This window comes from Euleptes europaea, chromosome 17, assembly GCF_029931775.1.
Source record: "Euleptes europaea isolate rEulEur1 chromosome 17, rEulEur1.hap1, whole genome shotgun sequence".
NCBI classification, from domain to species: domain Eukaryota; kingdom Metazoa; phylum Chordata; class Lepidosauria; order Squamata; family Sphaerodactylidae; genus Euleptes; species Euleptes europaea.
Window position 1 is genome coordinate 29,514,751 of NC_079328.1, and position 16,976 is coordinate 29,531,726.

Sequence of the window (16,976 nt, forward strand, 5' to 3'; positions counted from 1 at the left end):
TCTGGAAAACTGGGTTTGATTCCCAGCTCCTCCACATGAGCAGTGGAGGCTAGTCTGGTGAACTGGATTTGTTTCCCCACTCCTACACACGATAGCAGCTGGGTGATCTTGGGCAAGTTATAGTTCTATTAAGAGCTCTCAGCCCCACCTACATCATAGGGTGTCTGTTGTGGGGAAGGGAAGGTAATTGTAAGCCGGTTTGAGTCTCCCTTAAGTGGTAGAGGAAGTCGGCATATAAAAACCAACTCTTCTTCTTCTTCCTACCCGTTGGGGACCCAAAGCAGCTTACGTTGTCTCCTGGATACTAGTCTGACACTCTAACCACACTGGCTGGCTGTTTCCAGAGAACGAGATACTGAAAGATTTGACCAACGCTGCTCAGCCTCTTCTGGAAGAGCCTTTAATACGTCGAACTACAAGGGCGAGAAAGCCAGTTAGCTATGAAGAACCCAAGCTCAATAGGTTAGTATTTAATGCTGAATGCTTTTTTGATGGCAAAGGTGGACAGTGCACAGCTGTTGGCTTATTCCCCCCCCCCCACACACAAATATCTTGAAGACATCTTACAAAACAAAAATAGCACGTCAAAATCAAATAAAAACCAACAGCAAGGGATACAAAATGGCAGGTAAAATGATAACAGTGCATTAATAAAATGAAAACAGCTTAAATAGGTAAAAGACTTAAGGGAGCAAGCCCAAGCAGGTCTACTCAAAAGTAAGTCCCATTTTATTCAGTGGGGCTTACTCCCAGGAAAAACGTTTCTAAAGTAGTAAAAACCTCCTGAGAGGCACAGTGGCGATAGAAAAGCAGGGCAGATAATAAAACTCTGCAGGAGGGAAAGATTTGGGAGTCTGGCTCTGTCAACCTTAATTGGCCCTATTGTCAGCCTATAGCACCAGTTTAATTTGGATTGACTCCATTTAATCCTCACCTACTCGTTGTTGCCTACAAACGCCAGTTCAGGGTGTCTGTCCTTCCTAATGAGGTTGAAAGGGAAATACAGAATTGGGAGTCTTCCCCCATATTCACAGACAGCCTCGCCACAAAATTGCTGAGAGATGTTAAACAGCAGTGGGGACAAGAACTTTGCAGGACCCCGTGCCACAGGAATGAACAATTGTCTTCCAACATCACCTTCTAGAATCAGTCCACCTGATCAGGTCAGAACCACGGGCACACAAGGCCCCCAGTGGCCAACCAGTCCAGAAAACTTTGAGTTCATGAATGGCATTTAATGCAAAGCATCCCCCCCATTTCTGCAGTCCAAACCTTATTCTTTTTTTTCGAGAATGCTGTGTTCTGGAACTACCAATTTTATGGCTTCTTTCTATGCTTCAGAAAACTAAGGCGGGGAGACCCATTTGCAAATTCTGATTTCTTCAGCTGCCCCATCTATAGAACCAGAAAGAAGAAAATGACTAAATCTGAAACAATTTCAAAGGAATCCAGCTCAGATCCAGTTCCAGCATCACTTTGGAAATAACGGTGGTAGTAGAGGTTTTTTTGGTATGTGTGTATATAACTTGTGCATTACAATGGCCTGGGGGAATATACTTAATAAAAGCATGTCAGTCTTTAAAAAATAATCATCAGTTAGTTCAGCCCTTTATTCCCTATTTCAAACAATGTTCTGTTTTTACCATGTTTGTTATTTGGAAAGAGATTAGTGGTATATTAAAAGAGGGGAAAATGTGTTTTTGTTTTTCTTGAATGACTCATGATAAAGCAATAAATCAAAATTCATAGTCTACGGTGTACGGATAGCCCAATGTGCCATAATTTTGACAACTACCGAGACAAAAGACCAATTTAAATACATGAAGCTGCCTTATACTGATGGACCAAGGGTCTGACTCAAAGTCAGTATTGTCTACTCCAGGGGTGGAGAACGTCAGGCCGAGGGGCTGTTTAAGGCCCACAAAATCATTTGGTCTGGGCGTTAATGGGTCCTGGCAGATCTCTAGCTCAGACTGGTGATCTGCCCCCTCCCGTGGACAGGAATAGCCGCTATTCAAGGCGGATGTGTTTGTTTTGCTGAAAAAAGGAACCTTTTCCCCCCTTGCTGAAGTGTCGTTAGCTATGGAGCTGCTAGGACCGCCCAAGGAACTGTGTTAACCCTTTCCCACCCCGGCCATGGAGAAACGTTTTTCCTCTGTACAAGAGGGCTGGGGCCAGAAGTGGTGACAATGGAGAGGTTAAAGGGGGCAGGGCCAGAATGCACCGAAGTGGGGGGCGAGTTCTTAGCCAGTTTGTCCTCATTTTATCCCTGCTGGCGGAGGTAGCAGGAGCTGTTTGTAGAATCCAGCCCCGACAGTGCGTAGCAGAAGCAACTCCAGCATGCGGCTGGACGGTTACGCCCAGCTGGTGCAACAGACCATCTAAACCACTATACCACACTGGCCACATAGTGGCCAAACAAGTGCCTCTAGGAAGCCCACAAACTAGATGACTGCAGCAGCATTATTCTGCCTGTGTTCCACAGCACTTGATATATTAGGCATACTTCTCTGTTCCTGGAAAGAATAGGTATGCATTATGACTAGTATGCATTTTTACTAGTATGCATTTTTACTAGTAGCCATGAATAGCCCTCTCCTCCATGAACATGTCCACTTCCCTCTTCAAGCCTTCCAAGTTGGCAGCCATCACCACATCTTGGGGCAGGGAGTTCCACAATTTAACTATATGTTGTGTGACAAAATACTTCCTTTTATCAGTTTTGAATCTCTCACCATCCAGCTTCAGATGACCCTTCCTTCTAACCTCCAAAATTAACTTCACTTGCAGTGCTGTTAAAAAAAAATGAGAGCAGAGAAGACTTTATATACCACTCTAGGGCCTGAGGGGAAGGGCAGAACATAACTGTTGTAAATTAAGTTATGTAGAACGAGACAGAGAATCCTGTCACAGTCCTAAAGCCTAAGCTAAATAGTTAAGGGGAAACCATGGGTGTAGTTCCCTTCGTCTGAAAATTACAAGGGTCAAGAGCTGCTGTTACCCATAGTGGGGGCGGTGGGGAAGGTACAATATAGATCAGTTTATTGTCAGTTTGTTCACTTTAGAAGGATTACAAAAATACCTTGGGGGTAAGTCACATTTTAGCCTCTTGTGCAAAATAAAACTCACAAAAAGTTTTTATTAATGCTTAGACATCAATAAACCTGCCTAAACCATTTGATCCTTTGCAACGTTCTCTGCCAAAAGGAGAATTCAAGTCAATGGCAACTCCCAGTGCAAAGGAGGGCTATAATATATTGTTACAAATTTCAAAATATACATCAGAACAAAAATTAAAATCACTGTAATTTAGTGGAAAGCATACATGTTTAAACTATGAGTTTAAACATTCCCCTCAGCTTTCTGTAGTCTGTTCATATGTGAATTTATTGCAAGGCAGCTTCCACACACTGGAACTTACTTTCACATTGATTGCTCAGAATAGTGTACCAGTAGGTGAAAATCTAAAAACAGGCATACATTCAGGAAATGTTACATTATTTGATCAATATATTCAGTGGCATCAGCTTTTACTTTTTACAACCTTAATACTTTCCCATTAAGGGTTTGAAGAAGGACAGGTATTTTTATGCTTTATTTTCCAACATATGCCATGTAAACCAGATATGCACACACTGTTTACTAAAACAGGGTCAACTGTATACTTTCACCTGGTGTTTTGAATCAGGGTTAGTATTTTTGAAATTAATTGGTTACAGCCCAGGTTTCACGTGTGGATAATTTATAGATTGCAGTCTTCGGTGAATGCTTTATGATCTGGAGAAATGTAAGTGGTTTAGCAAGCAAATTTTGCTAGGAAACCAAACACTGAGATCATAAACCTCAGCTGTCGAACCCAGTGATTTATTTTGTTTTTACACAATATGTGTACAAGATGGGGAGTTAGCTGGGCAAATAAATATGATTTTAAAAATAATTAAACAAACCCATGTTAAAGGAGGTCATTGGTCTGGCTGACTATGTGAAAATCCACCTTTTTTCTCTGTAATTTTAAAACTGTTCTTGGCATCTGGGACGATGCAGGTAAGTAGACGTGAGAGGGGAGCAGTTGCCAGACCTAGAATGAGACAAATTGACAATCAGAACCAATACTAAATATACTATGAGATTTGCATATGATTCTTTACAGTCCTGAAAACATAAACACAAATAGTCAAGCATCCCAGACCTAGTTCTTGCTACTGCAGACCTAAATAGCTGCTGGTCTTGTAAATATACCTGTAGTTTGATCTGAGATTCCAGCTTTGCACATAGGTGATCAGTCAGTTGTTTTAAACTAAGTTCTATCAGGGTATCGAATAGTAAACCAGCTAGTCCTTAAACCCACAAAATCAGGCCACCGACAGACAAGGTCAGGGGTTTCCACATACTTGGGGAACTCCCCAGATGTAGGGTAAACAGTATCGGCTGAACAGTATTGGCTTGAATTATATTAGCATTATGAGGACAGAGATGGAGAAAGGACTAATTCTCTTCTTCCCACAGCAAAGGCTGTGTAAGAGATCTTCCTTGATGCACTCCAGCTGTGTCCTTCAATGTGGAAGACAAAACAAACTAGTGAGCAGAATGAATGGATAGCGCTTTTCTTGGAGAATGGCATTTTTTATAAGCAATTGGGGTGGGGAGCTGTTGAAACTGACCACATGTTGTACTGGAACTTACGAATTGCCAGTTTGGACTGGGTCCACTTTTCACTCAGTCTCCTCCTACAGCCCCCATCCCACATGGCTTCTGCCCATGCAGGCTCCATGAGCCTCAGCATAGCCTTTTTGAGGTGACCAAAGGGAGCCCTTCTTCCCTTTTTCACAAGCAGGAAAGGTGGTTGGATTGAATCCAACCCACCACCTTTAAGTTGCTTATTCATATAAATCTTCTGTAGAACAAAACTATACAGTGTGTGAATTAGTCATCTTTTACAGGCTTTGCCATCACTGAACCTCACTTACCAGCAGGTGCAAGGGACTTCAGTGCTTCTAAAAGATGAGGGCTAGAAAATGTGACCAAGCATCTAAATGGTTCCTTGTCATTCAAGATTCCCAGTTCTGGATTACTTTTGAATATTGTCTCAAGCTGAAAGCCAAAGCAATTAATTACTATGATATACCCTTCATATTTAATCACTATCAATGCTAGAAATCTGAAAAAGGATTCCTTATTACATGGTTATATGCTAGTTGGGGGCTTGGAACCCCGGGGGGGGGGGGCATGGAGTTATTGCAAGGGGTGTACAAATCTGTATGCACACTAAACAATCTTTTTGTCATTATGTATTTTCTTATTCAACAGACACCAATAGTACAACTGCCATCATGCGGGGGCAGCCACAATTTTTTTTAATGTTAAAAATGGGTCCTCGTACTCAAAAAGGTTGGGAACCACTGTATCTTGACTGGTCCATCAGCTTGCTCATTTTCTTTAAGGCTTCAAGAGTTATACTATCTGACACACACATGCCCCAGTTTTGTGTCATCTATGTACTTACATACCTGCATATATTTTTAATCAAAGTATCTCTGTTCTCTTGATATACAATAGTCCCCTTACAAAAACTGATTGACTTGCCAAGTAGAATAGTTATGTTGCCTAAACTCATTTACATCAGGCACATGTTGGGTGGTATCTTTTTCTCACTCTGAGATGGAATTTGTTTCATTTGTTTAAACCAGTCCATTTTTATCCTGCTGTTCCTCCAAACAGGGCGACATATGCTATGGGCGACATATGCTGGCCTTCCCATTCCATCCTTGCAACTACCTTGTGAGGGAGATTAGGCACAGTGCGCGACTCGCCCAGCATGATTCAAGACAGAATGTGGATCTGAACCTGGCTCTCCCAGATGTTAGTCAACACACTACTACTGTAAATAATTAAAATCAGACTCGGGTGGGTAACCATCAGTAGAAAAGAACAGGAGTCCAGTAGCACCTTAAAGACTAACAAAATTTCTGGCAGGGTATGTATGAGCTTTCTGAAGAAGTGAGAGGCTCACGAAAGCTCATACATACCCTGCCAGAAATTTTGTTAGTCTTTAAGGTGCTACTGGACTCCTACTCTTTTCTACTGCTAGTGACAGACTAACACGGCTACCCATCGTGGGTTACCATGTTAGTCTGTAGCCGTAGAACAAAATATGAGTCCAGTAGCGCTTTGAAGAACAAATATATACATATTTGCAGGGTGTAACCTTTCCTGAATCAAAGCTCATGAGTTGATTTGAATTTTGGTCTAAATTAAAATCAGCGTATCCTAGTATAAAGGGAAAAAATGACCCAGACTTTTCCCTCTCCCTATTTTCAGTGTTTAGAAATAAGCTGTGTATAGCATTTTTAAAGAAAAAATATATCCTCATTAAAATAATTGATTAAAATATGACCCTCTAACTTGTGCTTAAAGTTCATTTCCATTGAACATGTATTTTATTCATACCCTCCATGCCTCATTTACTGGCGACATTAATCACACTAAACGCAGGTATAAGAATGTGCAAAGGAAAAAGAAGTCAAGAGTGCCCCCACGTGGCAGACAGTTCTAGATGCTTAACATGCATGATCTTTCATTCACACCATTAAAAAAAAAGCACAGCTTCCTGTGGCAATTTTGAATGTCAAAGCTGATGTTACTATGTGATATTATTGGCTGCAGTGACAATGGGTATTGAAAGTGCAGGAATGATATCAACATCAGAATCACTTTGGGTAGTCTAGCCCCCTCTCCCACGATGGCAGGAGACTTCCTGGCAATCTCCCTGTTGCCCACTGGCACCTTAAAGGCCAGAGAGGAAATTTTTGGGGAAACTGGTTTAACCATATTTGTTTTTTTTTTGGCCAATCCTAGAGCATCTAGGAAGCTGGACAATGAAGAAAGCTGATAGGAAGAAAGTAGATTCCTTTGAAATGTGGTGTTGGAGGAGAGTGTTACAGATACCCTGGACGGCCAAAAAACACCAAATCAGTGGGTTACAGATCAAATCAGGCCTGAACTGACCCTAGAAGCTAAAATGACTAAACCGAGGCTGTCGTACTTTGGTCACATTATGAGACGAGTCACTGGAAAAGACAATCATGCTAGGAAAAGTTGAAGGCAGCAGGAAAAGAGGAAGACCCAACAAGAGATGGACTCAATAAAAGAAGCCACAGCCCTCAATTTGCAAAACCTGAGCAAAGCTGTTAAAGATAGGACGTTTTGGAGGACATTGATTCATAGGGTCACCGTGAGTCGGAAGTGACTTGACAGCACTTCTGATTTTCACCAGAAGTGATGTCGTGCACCAGTATGCCTGTACTTGCCCACCAAATCTTTGTGGGGATCCACGTGGTAGCCTGACATCCCTAACGTTTGGGCTGTGGCATCAGAAAATATTTTGAATTCCAAGGCCATGATCCAACAGCTAAATGGAATTTCACCATTCCATATACTGAAAAATAACCTGGGTGGGAAATGGAAAACCATTATTGTGTATGTGGAATATTAAAAGACTACCGAAGCAACAATGCAAGCAGTAGTTTGCAATTCACCTCAAGAATGTTCTGCTTTTTTCAACATGTATCACTACACAAGACTTGTGCAAAACCAGAAAGCAACTCAGCATTCTTTCATTAAGGCATCAGGAAGGATGTCCTATAGGCTGGTTTTCAGAAAATGAATCAAATGTTCTGTATACAAATTCTAGAGCATGTGTATATTCATATCTCCTATATGTGCATTGCCCTGACACGGATGGCCCAAAGCTAGCCTGATCTTGTCAGATCTTGGAAGCTAAGCAGGGTCGCCCCAGTTAGTACTTGTATGGGAGACCATCAAGGAAATCCAGGGTTGCTATGCAGAGGCAGGCAATGGCAAACCACCTCTGTTCTTCTCGCCTTGAAAACTCTATAGGGTCACCATAAGTCGGCTGTGACTTGACAGCATTTTCTACCACCCCCATTCATGCATTATTTATTTAAAATCTTTGTATTCCACCTTTTCTCTTATTGCAAAAATATGCATTCATTTAATTTTTACCTTGTATTGAGCATATTGTAGTTTTGGCAGGGGACCATTTCCAAAGTCCTCCTCATTAATTCTCCGAATGGTTTCCTTTTTGTTCTTATCTTCTTGAATTATCCTTGGATCCACTAGAAAGCACAGAACTATTTAAACCCTCATGCAAAACATTAAATTTTATTTTCGAAGTGAAAGGCAGTAATAGACCCAGTGGCATCACTGACTTTAATTCTGTGGCTAAGTGTGTAAAACTCTGTCAGTGTTTATGCATAGGAGTTTTACCTGGTGTTCGATGCTCGCTCGACCCACTTTTCTGTTGCAAATCTAAAAACATTACGGAACAGCAAGCTCCAATCTGGAAGTGTCTTCCCACCCCTTGAAAACGCTGCTTTGTAACTGGCTGTAGTGCTTGCTGTAAGAAAAACGGCCAGTTCCTATCCCCCCCAAAACCTAAGTGCCAGTTTACAAATTAATTTCAAAAACTGGAGCTCTTTTAAAGGAACGGAGGGGGGGAGGGGGAGAAACCCAAGCGTCATTTAAAAACCCTTTCGTTTTTGTGAATATCTGCTCAGAAAGAACAGGTGGAGACAAAAATCAGGAAGCATTTGTGTCCCCGCCCCTTTAAACGCTGCTTTGTAATTGGCTGTACTGCTTGCTGTGAGGAAAACATCAACCCCCCCACTCCCCTGTTGCGTGCTTTGCCTTATGTATGGTGATTTCACTTGGGCTGATCCCAGGGGAGATCGAAGACTTGGGTTATTAGAGGAACAGGAAGTCCTGGGATTTGCGAGGTCATCTCTAATGGATGGAAAACTCATGCATAACTCCAAGAACAACTGAGACAGACCGGGAGCAAACGTGAGTGAAAGTACCCTTGCATAAACGGCCTGTGTTGGATTATTGCCCAAAGGATTCACAATCCAGTTACTGCAGAACCATCTTATTAAAATGAAAGGCTTGCACCAGAGAAAGCTATGAGCTTTCAGCTGTGAACTGGAAATTTTGTCAGTCAAATACAATTGAGTGTTGCTGGGAGGTATGATGTTGCATACACTACCTTTCTTGCAGTCTGATATAGATGGCCAAAGGATCAATGTGGTCAGCCTACCTTTAGCATTGGCCATAAATACAAATCTCCACATTTAAAGATGTTTTGGTTTAAAGGTCTTTATAGCAAGGTAATATAGATACCCTTTTCCAAAATGCTGTTCCTTTCCTGTAGAGGTCGTGGGTTAAAGGTTTCAACGTTCTGGGGAAGAGGAAAAAGAGGTAGGGTCTTTAAATTAGTATAATCTGTTTTAATAACTGACTGTAAGAAGCAATATCTAGACTTCATTAAGTATTTTTTTAAAGATATGTCCTGAGGCATTTCCTCTTCAAAAGCAACCAGAAGCTTGTTTCTCTACCAGGACTGGCCATTACAAGTCTTCCATTTCCATTTATTTACTAGCTGAGAGAAACAAGTTTGAGTTACATAAAATCTATCTGTGCCAAGTTGTCATTTAGAAGCATAAAGCGAATGTTTAAAATTGCTGTGTTGTTAGTTCAGGAAGGTGAATTTGGTAACAGCAGCACAAAATTGTAAAAATCAAATTTGGTATTCAGTTCCAAGATAAGAATTAAGGAATGCCTCTGAAAAGCAATAGAGTGGGAGTGCTAAATCTGCCTGGTCCGTCTAGCTCTGTACTACTTTAACATGGTTTCTTGGAAGGAGACAATTTCCCTACCTGCTGGGAAGTTTAGAGCCAGGCCTAAAAAAATGACAGTCGAAGATCTGGCTTCAAATATAATAGTGAAATACTTCACCTGGTTACACCGCTTAAATACAATATCTTTAAGGGAGTCCAAACAACGGCTTCGGAGGTCCATTTCATGCATGTCGCTGTAACCAGCAGCGGCCAACAGAGCCTTCAGATGAAAATGGAGGCAGTTTTCAACACACATTGCTACTCTTCAACAGAATATTATTGCAGCTGGTAAGAACTGATGCTAGGTTGTTAAATCTGGTACCTAATCTAGCTAAAGATCAACTTTGTATGGTGTTACATATGATAACTGTGGCTAGAATGACCTTTGCTAGTCACTGGAAACAAAAATCAACTCCAAAGATAGAGGAATGGCTGGTAAAAGTTAAAGAAATATATGTTTTAATTAAACTAACAGCATTTCAGATAAATAGAGATACAAGACGTTTGGATGCGGTATGGTCACATACAATAAGTAAAATAGAGAATTTCATAAATAAGGGTGGGAAAGAGGACTGCGGTGCGCTCAGGACGGAATGATGACTATGAAGACATAGAAATAAGCTATAGCATGGGAGACTTGATCTTATATATATATATATATATATTAGTATTTTAAATTCTGAAGACTGTCAGTAATTCTTTTTTTTAGTTGCTGTTATTGTAGTTTTTTAATAATTTTTTTTTAAAAAGAACCGACGCTAGGACTTAACTGAGATTGAAACGTTGCTTTATTTCCTTTTAAAATGTACTTAATATGACTGATATAACTCTACAATGGAAAAATAGGTACAGCTATTAATCAAGGTTTATGTTTATAATAGTCCATTAGTCAAGACTTATATAAATAGACTAGTTATTAACCATTAATAGTTTTTGGATTATTTCTTACATTTGTTAAATTTTGAGTTAATATAGGAGAGATTACTATGGGGTCTCTGGGGATGGCACTGGGAAACCGTTCCATAAACAAAGTCTGCCTAGTAGACGTCGGGATGTGAAGTCACCCCATGGGTCAGGAATGACCCAGTGCTTGCACAGGGGACCTTTACCTTTTTACTATGGGGTCTAAGATGGATGGTTTGAGTTAGCTTGAGCACAGGCAAAGTATGAATTGCAAAATTTTCCCTGTCTTTTCCCTTTTCTTCTTTTTGTATCCTCAATTAAAAACCAATACAATTTTATTTAAAAAATGTACTTAATATTCAAGAACATTTAAATTCTCAGCTCACATAACTGCATAGAATAACTTTTCAAGAAAACCAAAACGTTAATTTCCACTTCAGTCCTCTCTTTTTGTTGATGTATACAAGTTCAGAAAATTACTTTGAAAATGACATTAATAGCTCTTTAGAAGACAAGGTATGTTTACCTGAAAAAGCATAGTTCTGCAGCTTTTAAATATGGAGTGGGAAATAAAGACGTAAGGAGTCTGTGAATGGTAAACAACGTAGGTTGGCTTGTACTGGTTTGGTTTTTTAAATTGTAGCCCCCAAGCAACTCGAATCCACACTGAATTGTCTTCGTATTTCTTAAAGGTGATAGTGACCTGAATTAAGAAAAAATAATTAAAAAGAGGCAACATTCCATATTCTGGTAGATTTAGATAGGTAAGTGTCTAAAACAGGGTATACACTAAAGTAAAAGCTGAACAGAGGGGTACACATAGACTTTCCACCAAAGGAATGTCAGCATGCCACAAACCACGTACTGTGGCATATTTGACCCCCTTTCCTAATAGGATGATCTGGTATCTGTTTTTTCAACCTGGGAAATTCCTGCCTCACCAAGTAACATAAAGCAACACACAAAATGAAGATCATTGCAGGCAGGACATTTTTTTTAAAAAAACGAGTGATTTCTAATTGTTTTGTATTTAGATTATTTGGTTGGATAATACATAACTCGGTTGTTTTAAAGAATTTTAAACAAACTTGTATTTCAGCTTGGTTCTTACATTTTTCAGAAGTAATCGAAGGGTGGTTTTAAATTTTTTTCTGAAATCTACCAAGTCGAAAATGGCATTTTCGTCACCTGACCAAGAAAGGAAAAAAAGAAAAGAAAAAGATTAGACAAAAATACCACAACCTAGCTACTTTACTCACAACACTTCATTTGTCCTCCATCCTTGACTTCAGCCATTATCACTGCCATGAGTCTTAACATAGTTCCAACATTAATCATTTGAGATCCTAGAGACATCTCACTAATCTATACGCTGAAGAACCAAACGTCTGCATAATAAGAGACTGCCAAAGGACTTTGGCTTTTTCACCAAGCAGTGTAAAATAGTCATCATAGTGAACTCTTGCAAGAATAAGAGAATATAAGCCTACAGAATACTGCATATGGGAAATACATGTTGGTTAGTATAATGGGATGGATTCCACAATCTGTAGGCAGAAGTGGATTACCTTCCCAGACCTCTCTCCCCTTCCTCACCCCCAGCCATTTACAATCCTGGAAATGTTTATTCCTGGGGAGGTGGAACCTGTATGGAGTAACAGCATGTGGTTCAGGAGGATGCAGAGTGGAGGGGGAACAGGACAAAATTGCTTCCTCTTGCTTCTTGTATGAGCAGGAAGAAGAAGGGAGCACTTTCACCCCCTTCCTCATTGCAGCTTCCTTATCCATGTGGCTCCTGAAATCTCAAGAGTAAACATTTCCCAGGTCAGAAATGACTCCTGGTAAAAGGGGGAAATCTGGAAAGACTGGCAAACTTTGCAAAGCCCTTATAGTGGATCCATATTCAAACCTGATAGTAGACTAAGATATGAAAAGTCTGTAAATAAATTATTATTAGAGTCAGAGATGCTGGAGAAAAGTGCTTCCCACAAAACGGTGTCTGTTACAGCCAACCCCCCCCCCCCAAAAAAACAGGTGACACATTGCAAGGAGCTGAAGCATCAAGACAGTGGCAACCTGTTCTGCCATAATAATTAAAACACATTTTAATCCCTTCAAGCTATATGTGAATATACAATTTTTAAAGAGACAGCTGTGAATACTTACCTTCTTCTGTAGTCATCTTATAAACAGTCCAATTTTTTTTGTCTCTATATGTGTAATTATCTGAGGAAAAAATATCTGAGAATAAATAGTACTGAAACTAATGCAGGGCTTATTTGCACAGTCAAGGCATTCAGTCTGTGACGAGATAATGACCACATAATCAAGGAACTTCAGGATATTTCATTGTTGAGGAGTAAATGAACTCCCAGCAGTGTAAGGGCATTCATTAACATCCCTTTCACTAGGTCCTTTCTGAATGGCAGGAATATTCATATGTACACAAGTACCATTGGCTTGAGACTGTTCTATTGCATTCAAACAGTTACACTAAACATCACAACAATAATAACTAGCTACATCATCACTTAAAATATAAAAAACAGCATCTTACTTACAAATGATGTCTAGATTCGCTGCATGCTTGATAGTTGCCCCATTTTTCTTAAAGACAATATGAACAGCTTATAAGTCTTATCTGGGTTTTATACAGTGTCCTCATTCAAGTTAAACACTGTCCTAAAAATTAGGATTTTTATGTTCTGACCTTTCATAAATGTGTTTCACAGGGAAGCCCCAGTGACACTGACATGACCTAGCTACAGACAAGGCAGTAATTTGCACTTTAAAAACTAACAAGTTCTTATTGTCAAAGTGAGCACAAGTCCATGAAAGTCCACCTGGATTGCCTAGACCAAGGCTCTAGTATCTTGGTTGCTGGTAACTCCACTGTGTTTACCATGATCTCACAAGATCATAGAATCATACAGATGGAAGGAACCTCCAGGGTTATCTAGTCCAACCTCCTGCACAATGCAGGAAATTAACAACTACCTCCCCCTCACACTGACCCCCTACTCCATGCCCAGAAGATGGCAAAAAACCCTCCAGGATCTCTGGCCAATTTGGCCTGGAGGAAAATTGCTTCCTGATCCCAAAGCGTCAATTGGCATTATCCTGGGCATGTAAGAAAGGGCCACAAGAGCCAAGCGCTGATGCAACCATTCCTGCCCTCCCTCTCATGATCTGCCTAAGTTCACAGAATCAGCATTGCTGTCAGATGGCTATCTAACTTCTGATTAAAAACTCTAAAGGAGAGCCCACCACCTCCCTCGGAAGCCTGTTCCAATGAGGAACCGCTCTAATTGTTACTGTTCTTCCTAATGTTTAGCTGAAAACTTTTGATTTAATTTCAACCCGTCGGTTCTGCTCCAACGTTCTGTGGCAACAGAAAACAACTCTGCACCATCATCTATATGGCAGCCCTTCAAGATCTTAGTGAGCGTTGTCCAATTCGGGAAAAGTTCAACCCTGTCTTTTCCCCCAGCTTTTTGTGTTTTTCTGCAAGTCCAGGTCTGCGGAAACATGCCCTTCTCTGGACAATGGATCATTATGTGAACATTTTTTTCTGCATTTTTGGCCATGTTCAGAATTAGAGACAATGATCAATGTTTTTAAAGATATCCCACAAAAATACATATTTTGCCATGTTTTCAGAAGACCAGGCAGAAAACCTCTTTCATGTAACATTTTCAAATTTTGTTCTCACCTCACAAAGTTGAACTACTTTTTGGGACAAATCCTCCTTTATCTGATTTAAGTTTATAGACTGAAGCTGGCTCTCAGAGAGAAACCCCCATGTGGTCAGCATTTTTCCTATATCTGAATGTGGTATTCGTAGCACAGTTCTCCTGATGTATTCAGCTACTATTTCATCCATACTGAAGGCTCTTTAAAACAAAATAGGGATTAGTCTTGTAAGGGCTACATCTTATGATACTTTTTGTATGTGGGCAGCCCAGTTTAGGCAAAGAACTGAAAATAAACAGCAAAGATTGCAATGTCATTATATAAGCACTGCACGCAGATTTAGAATAGTGCACAATTAGGGGTGCCCCACCCCCAGTTATCAGATATCTAAAACATGTACCAAAAAGAGAAACTAAAGTTTGTCAGAGTAACAAGTTGCCCATAATAATCTGACAGAGACAGCTGACAGGTAGCTGTCAGATCAGAGGCATCTAGGATGATGCAAGAGGCAGCAATAGCCTTGCAGGTTCTAGAGTGAACTGCAACTAACCGATTTGAAGCAATAAGAATGATGTAATACTGTGGGCAGGTGGCCTTATTGGTCTCAGGTGGAGTTTTGTATATAAGCCTATGTAACTGTAACTCTGTTGTTGGGAAGTTTGGTGGAGTGTACGTGACTGTTTGTCTTTTATCTGTGCACTGTAAATTAAACAACACTGTTTTCTATAAAGCAAGGAGTTCTGGTGGTGTGTCCTAGATAACTGCTAATCTGCCTGCTTCCACGTCAAAGTTATCACAGGATTCCTAGATGCAGGGGATAAAGTGTATGAGGATAGTCAAAAAAATTAGGAGGGCCAGCAGCCATTACAAATGTTTACTAAGTTATGAATGTTAGAAACATTTTTTTCTTTATACTATAGCTCCATGATATTACAAGCTCAGGATCATCCAACTAGCAGTAGATTCTGATCAGAAAAAAAGGTGACAACTACTTCATATAATACACATTTTCAGAATTCACTATCACACAAGATTATGTGATGACCACTAGCTTAGATAGCTTTTAGAAAAGATGAAACAAATTAACAGCTAAATGGAATTTGCACATGTAGAGGCAGCACCTTTCTAAATACCAGATCTTGGGGTCAAATAAAAAGGCAGGGCTCATGGCTTGCTTGCAAGTTTCCAGGGAACATCCCCCTCTCTTTATTTTGTTTATGGAACTCTGCAAAAGCACCATGTATGTTGATCAAGCCATAACATTTATTTATAGCCAAATGCTGTTACGTACAGTCAAACATACATGAAAGTTCTTCAGGTTCCAGACCTCTGCCTCTAGGAAATCAAGATGGGTAGTCATGTTAGTCTGTCAGTAGTAGAAAAGAGCAACAGTCCAGTAGCACCTTAAAGACTAACAAAATTTCTGGCAGGGTATGAGCTTTCGTGAGCCACAGCTCACTTCTTTCAGATATCCGAAGAAGTGAGCTGCGGCTCCCGAAAGCTCATAGTCTTTAAGGTGCTGCTGGACTCTTGCCCTTTTCTAGGAAATTGAGCACCTTTACTGAAAGAGGAGCCATCTGGAACATGCATGCAATAGCATGCAAATGAACATGAAAAACACTGGTCATTTATGCATGGGAGCTTTTGCCTTGGATTTGCCGCTCTCTAGATACACATTTCCCCCATGCGAATTCTCAAAACTCAAAAATAAGCCCCCGTGCAGTGTTGAGAATTCGCATGGGGAAAATGTGCATTTAGAGAGCAGCAAATCCAAGGCAAAACTTCCCATGCATAAATGGCCCCTGCTTCCTTTTCACTTCCCACAACCACCTTCCGAGATATTGAACGTGCTTGCAGTTACGCACAATCCATGGCTGCTTTCGTGTATGGACGCAATGCTTGTTTTGCAACTTACACAGAAGTGTCAGGGCACTTTCACACAGCCGAAATAACGCACTTTCAATCCACTTTCACTGCACCTTAACGATCGTTTGCAAGTGGGCATTTACCAGTTCACGCAGTAAAACCCACCTTCAAAGTGTTGGAAATACAATGTCTAGTGCACAAAGATTGATTAAAAAAAAGATCAGCAGGGGACAGCAAGTGTGAAAGTTGGATAAATAAAAAGGTTGTAATCCTTCTCCCTTCTCTTCCTGTGTTCTTGTTTGTTCCCATAATGCACCCCCTCCTAGTTACAGTGAAAAAGAGGAGCAACAGGCCGCATGTTGCCCTGTTAGTTATGGACCCTAGTTAAAAATAAGCCTGTCTCTCAGTCGTTTACCAAGTTTGTGGTTTCTAAATAAACTCACTTTGTTTAGTCCTTAATCAGACTCAGGATCATTCTTTAAAAAAAAAAAACTCCATTTCCTTCACAAAGTGCACTGGAAGTGGATTGAAAGTGCATTATTTGGGCTGTGTGAAAGTGACTTCCTTTGTTTCACAGCTACTTGATAACGGGGTTTGCTGACAAGTAAAGCAACCCACCCTAGAAGCAAAAGTCTGCCTAGGAAACGTCGGGATGTGACGTCACCCCATGGGTCAGGAATGACCCGGTGCTTGCAAAAAGGGACCTTTACCTTTTATTTAAAGCCTCCTCGAGCCGGTAACCCGAGCAGCCCCGAGCTCCTCAGAGGCCCCTCCGCGTCAGCCCGCCTCTAACTCACCTAAGCGGAAAGCGCCGCGATCTCG

General features: G+C 40.6%; 1 protein-coding gene across 1 annotated transcript; it reads right to left on the reverse strand.

Annotated features, from left to right (window-relative positions):
- Nucleotides 1-3,904: 3,904 nt before the first annotated feature.
- CENPN (centromere protein N) lies at nt 3,905-14,478 on the reverse strand. The gene is made up of 10 exons (XM_056862719.1): nt 14,308-14,478; nt 13,157-13,202; nt 12,762-12,821; nt 11,707-11,783; nt 11,122-11,298; nt 9,811-9,912; nt 9,196-9,253; nt 8,023-8,135; nt 4,968-5,091; nt 3,905-4,078 (listed from the first exon to the last, which is right to left on the reverse strand). Exons 1-10 carry the CDS (start codon nt 14,476-14,478, stop codon nt 3,963-3,965), a joined length of 1,044 nt encoding a protein of 347 aa, XP_056718697.1. The 3' UTR covers nt 3,905-3,962.
- Nucleotides 14,479-16,976: the final 2,498 nt, after the last annotated feature.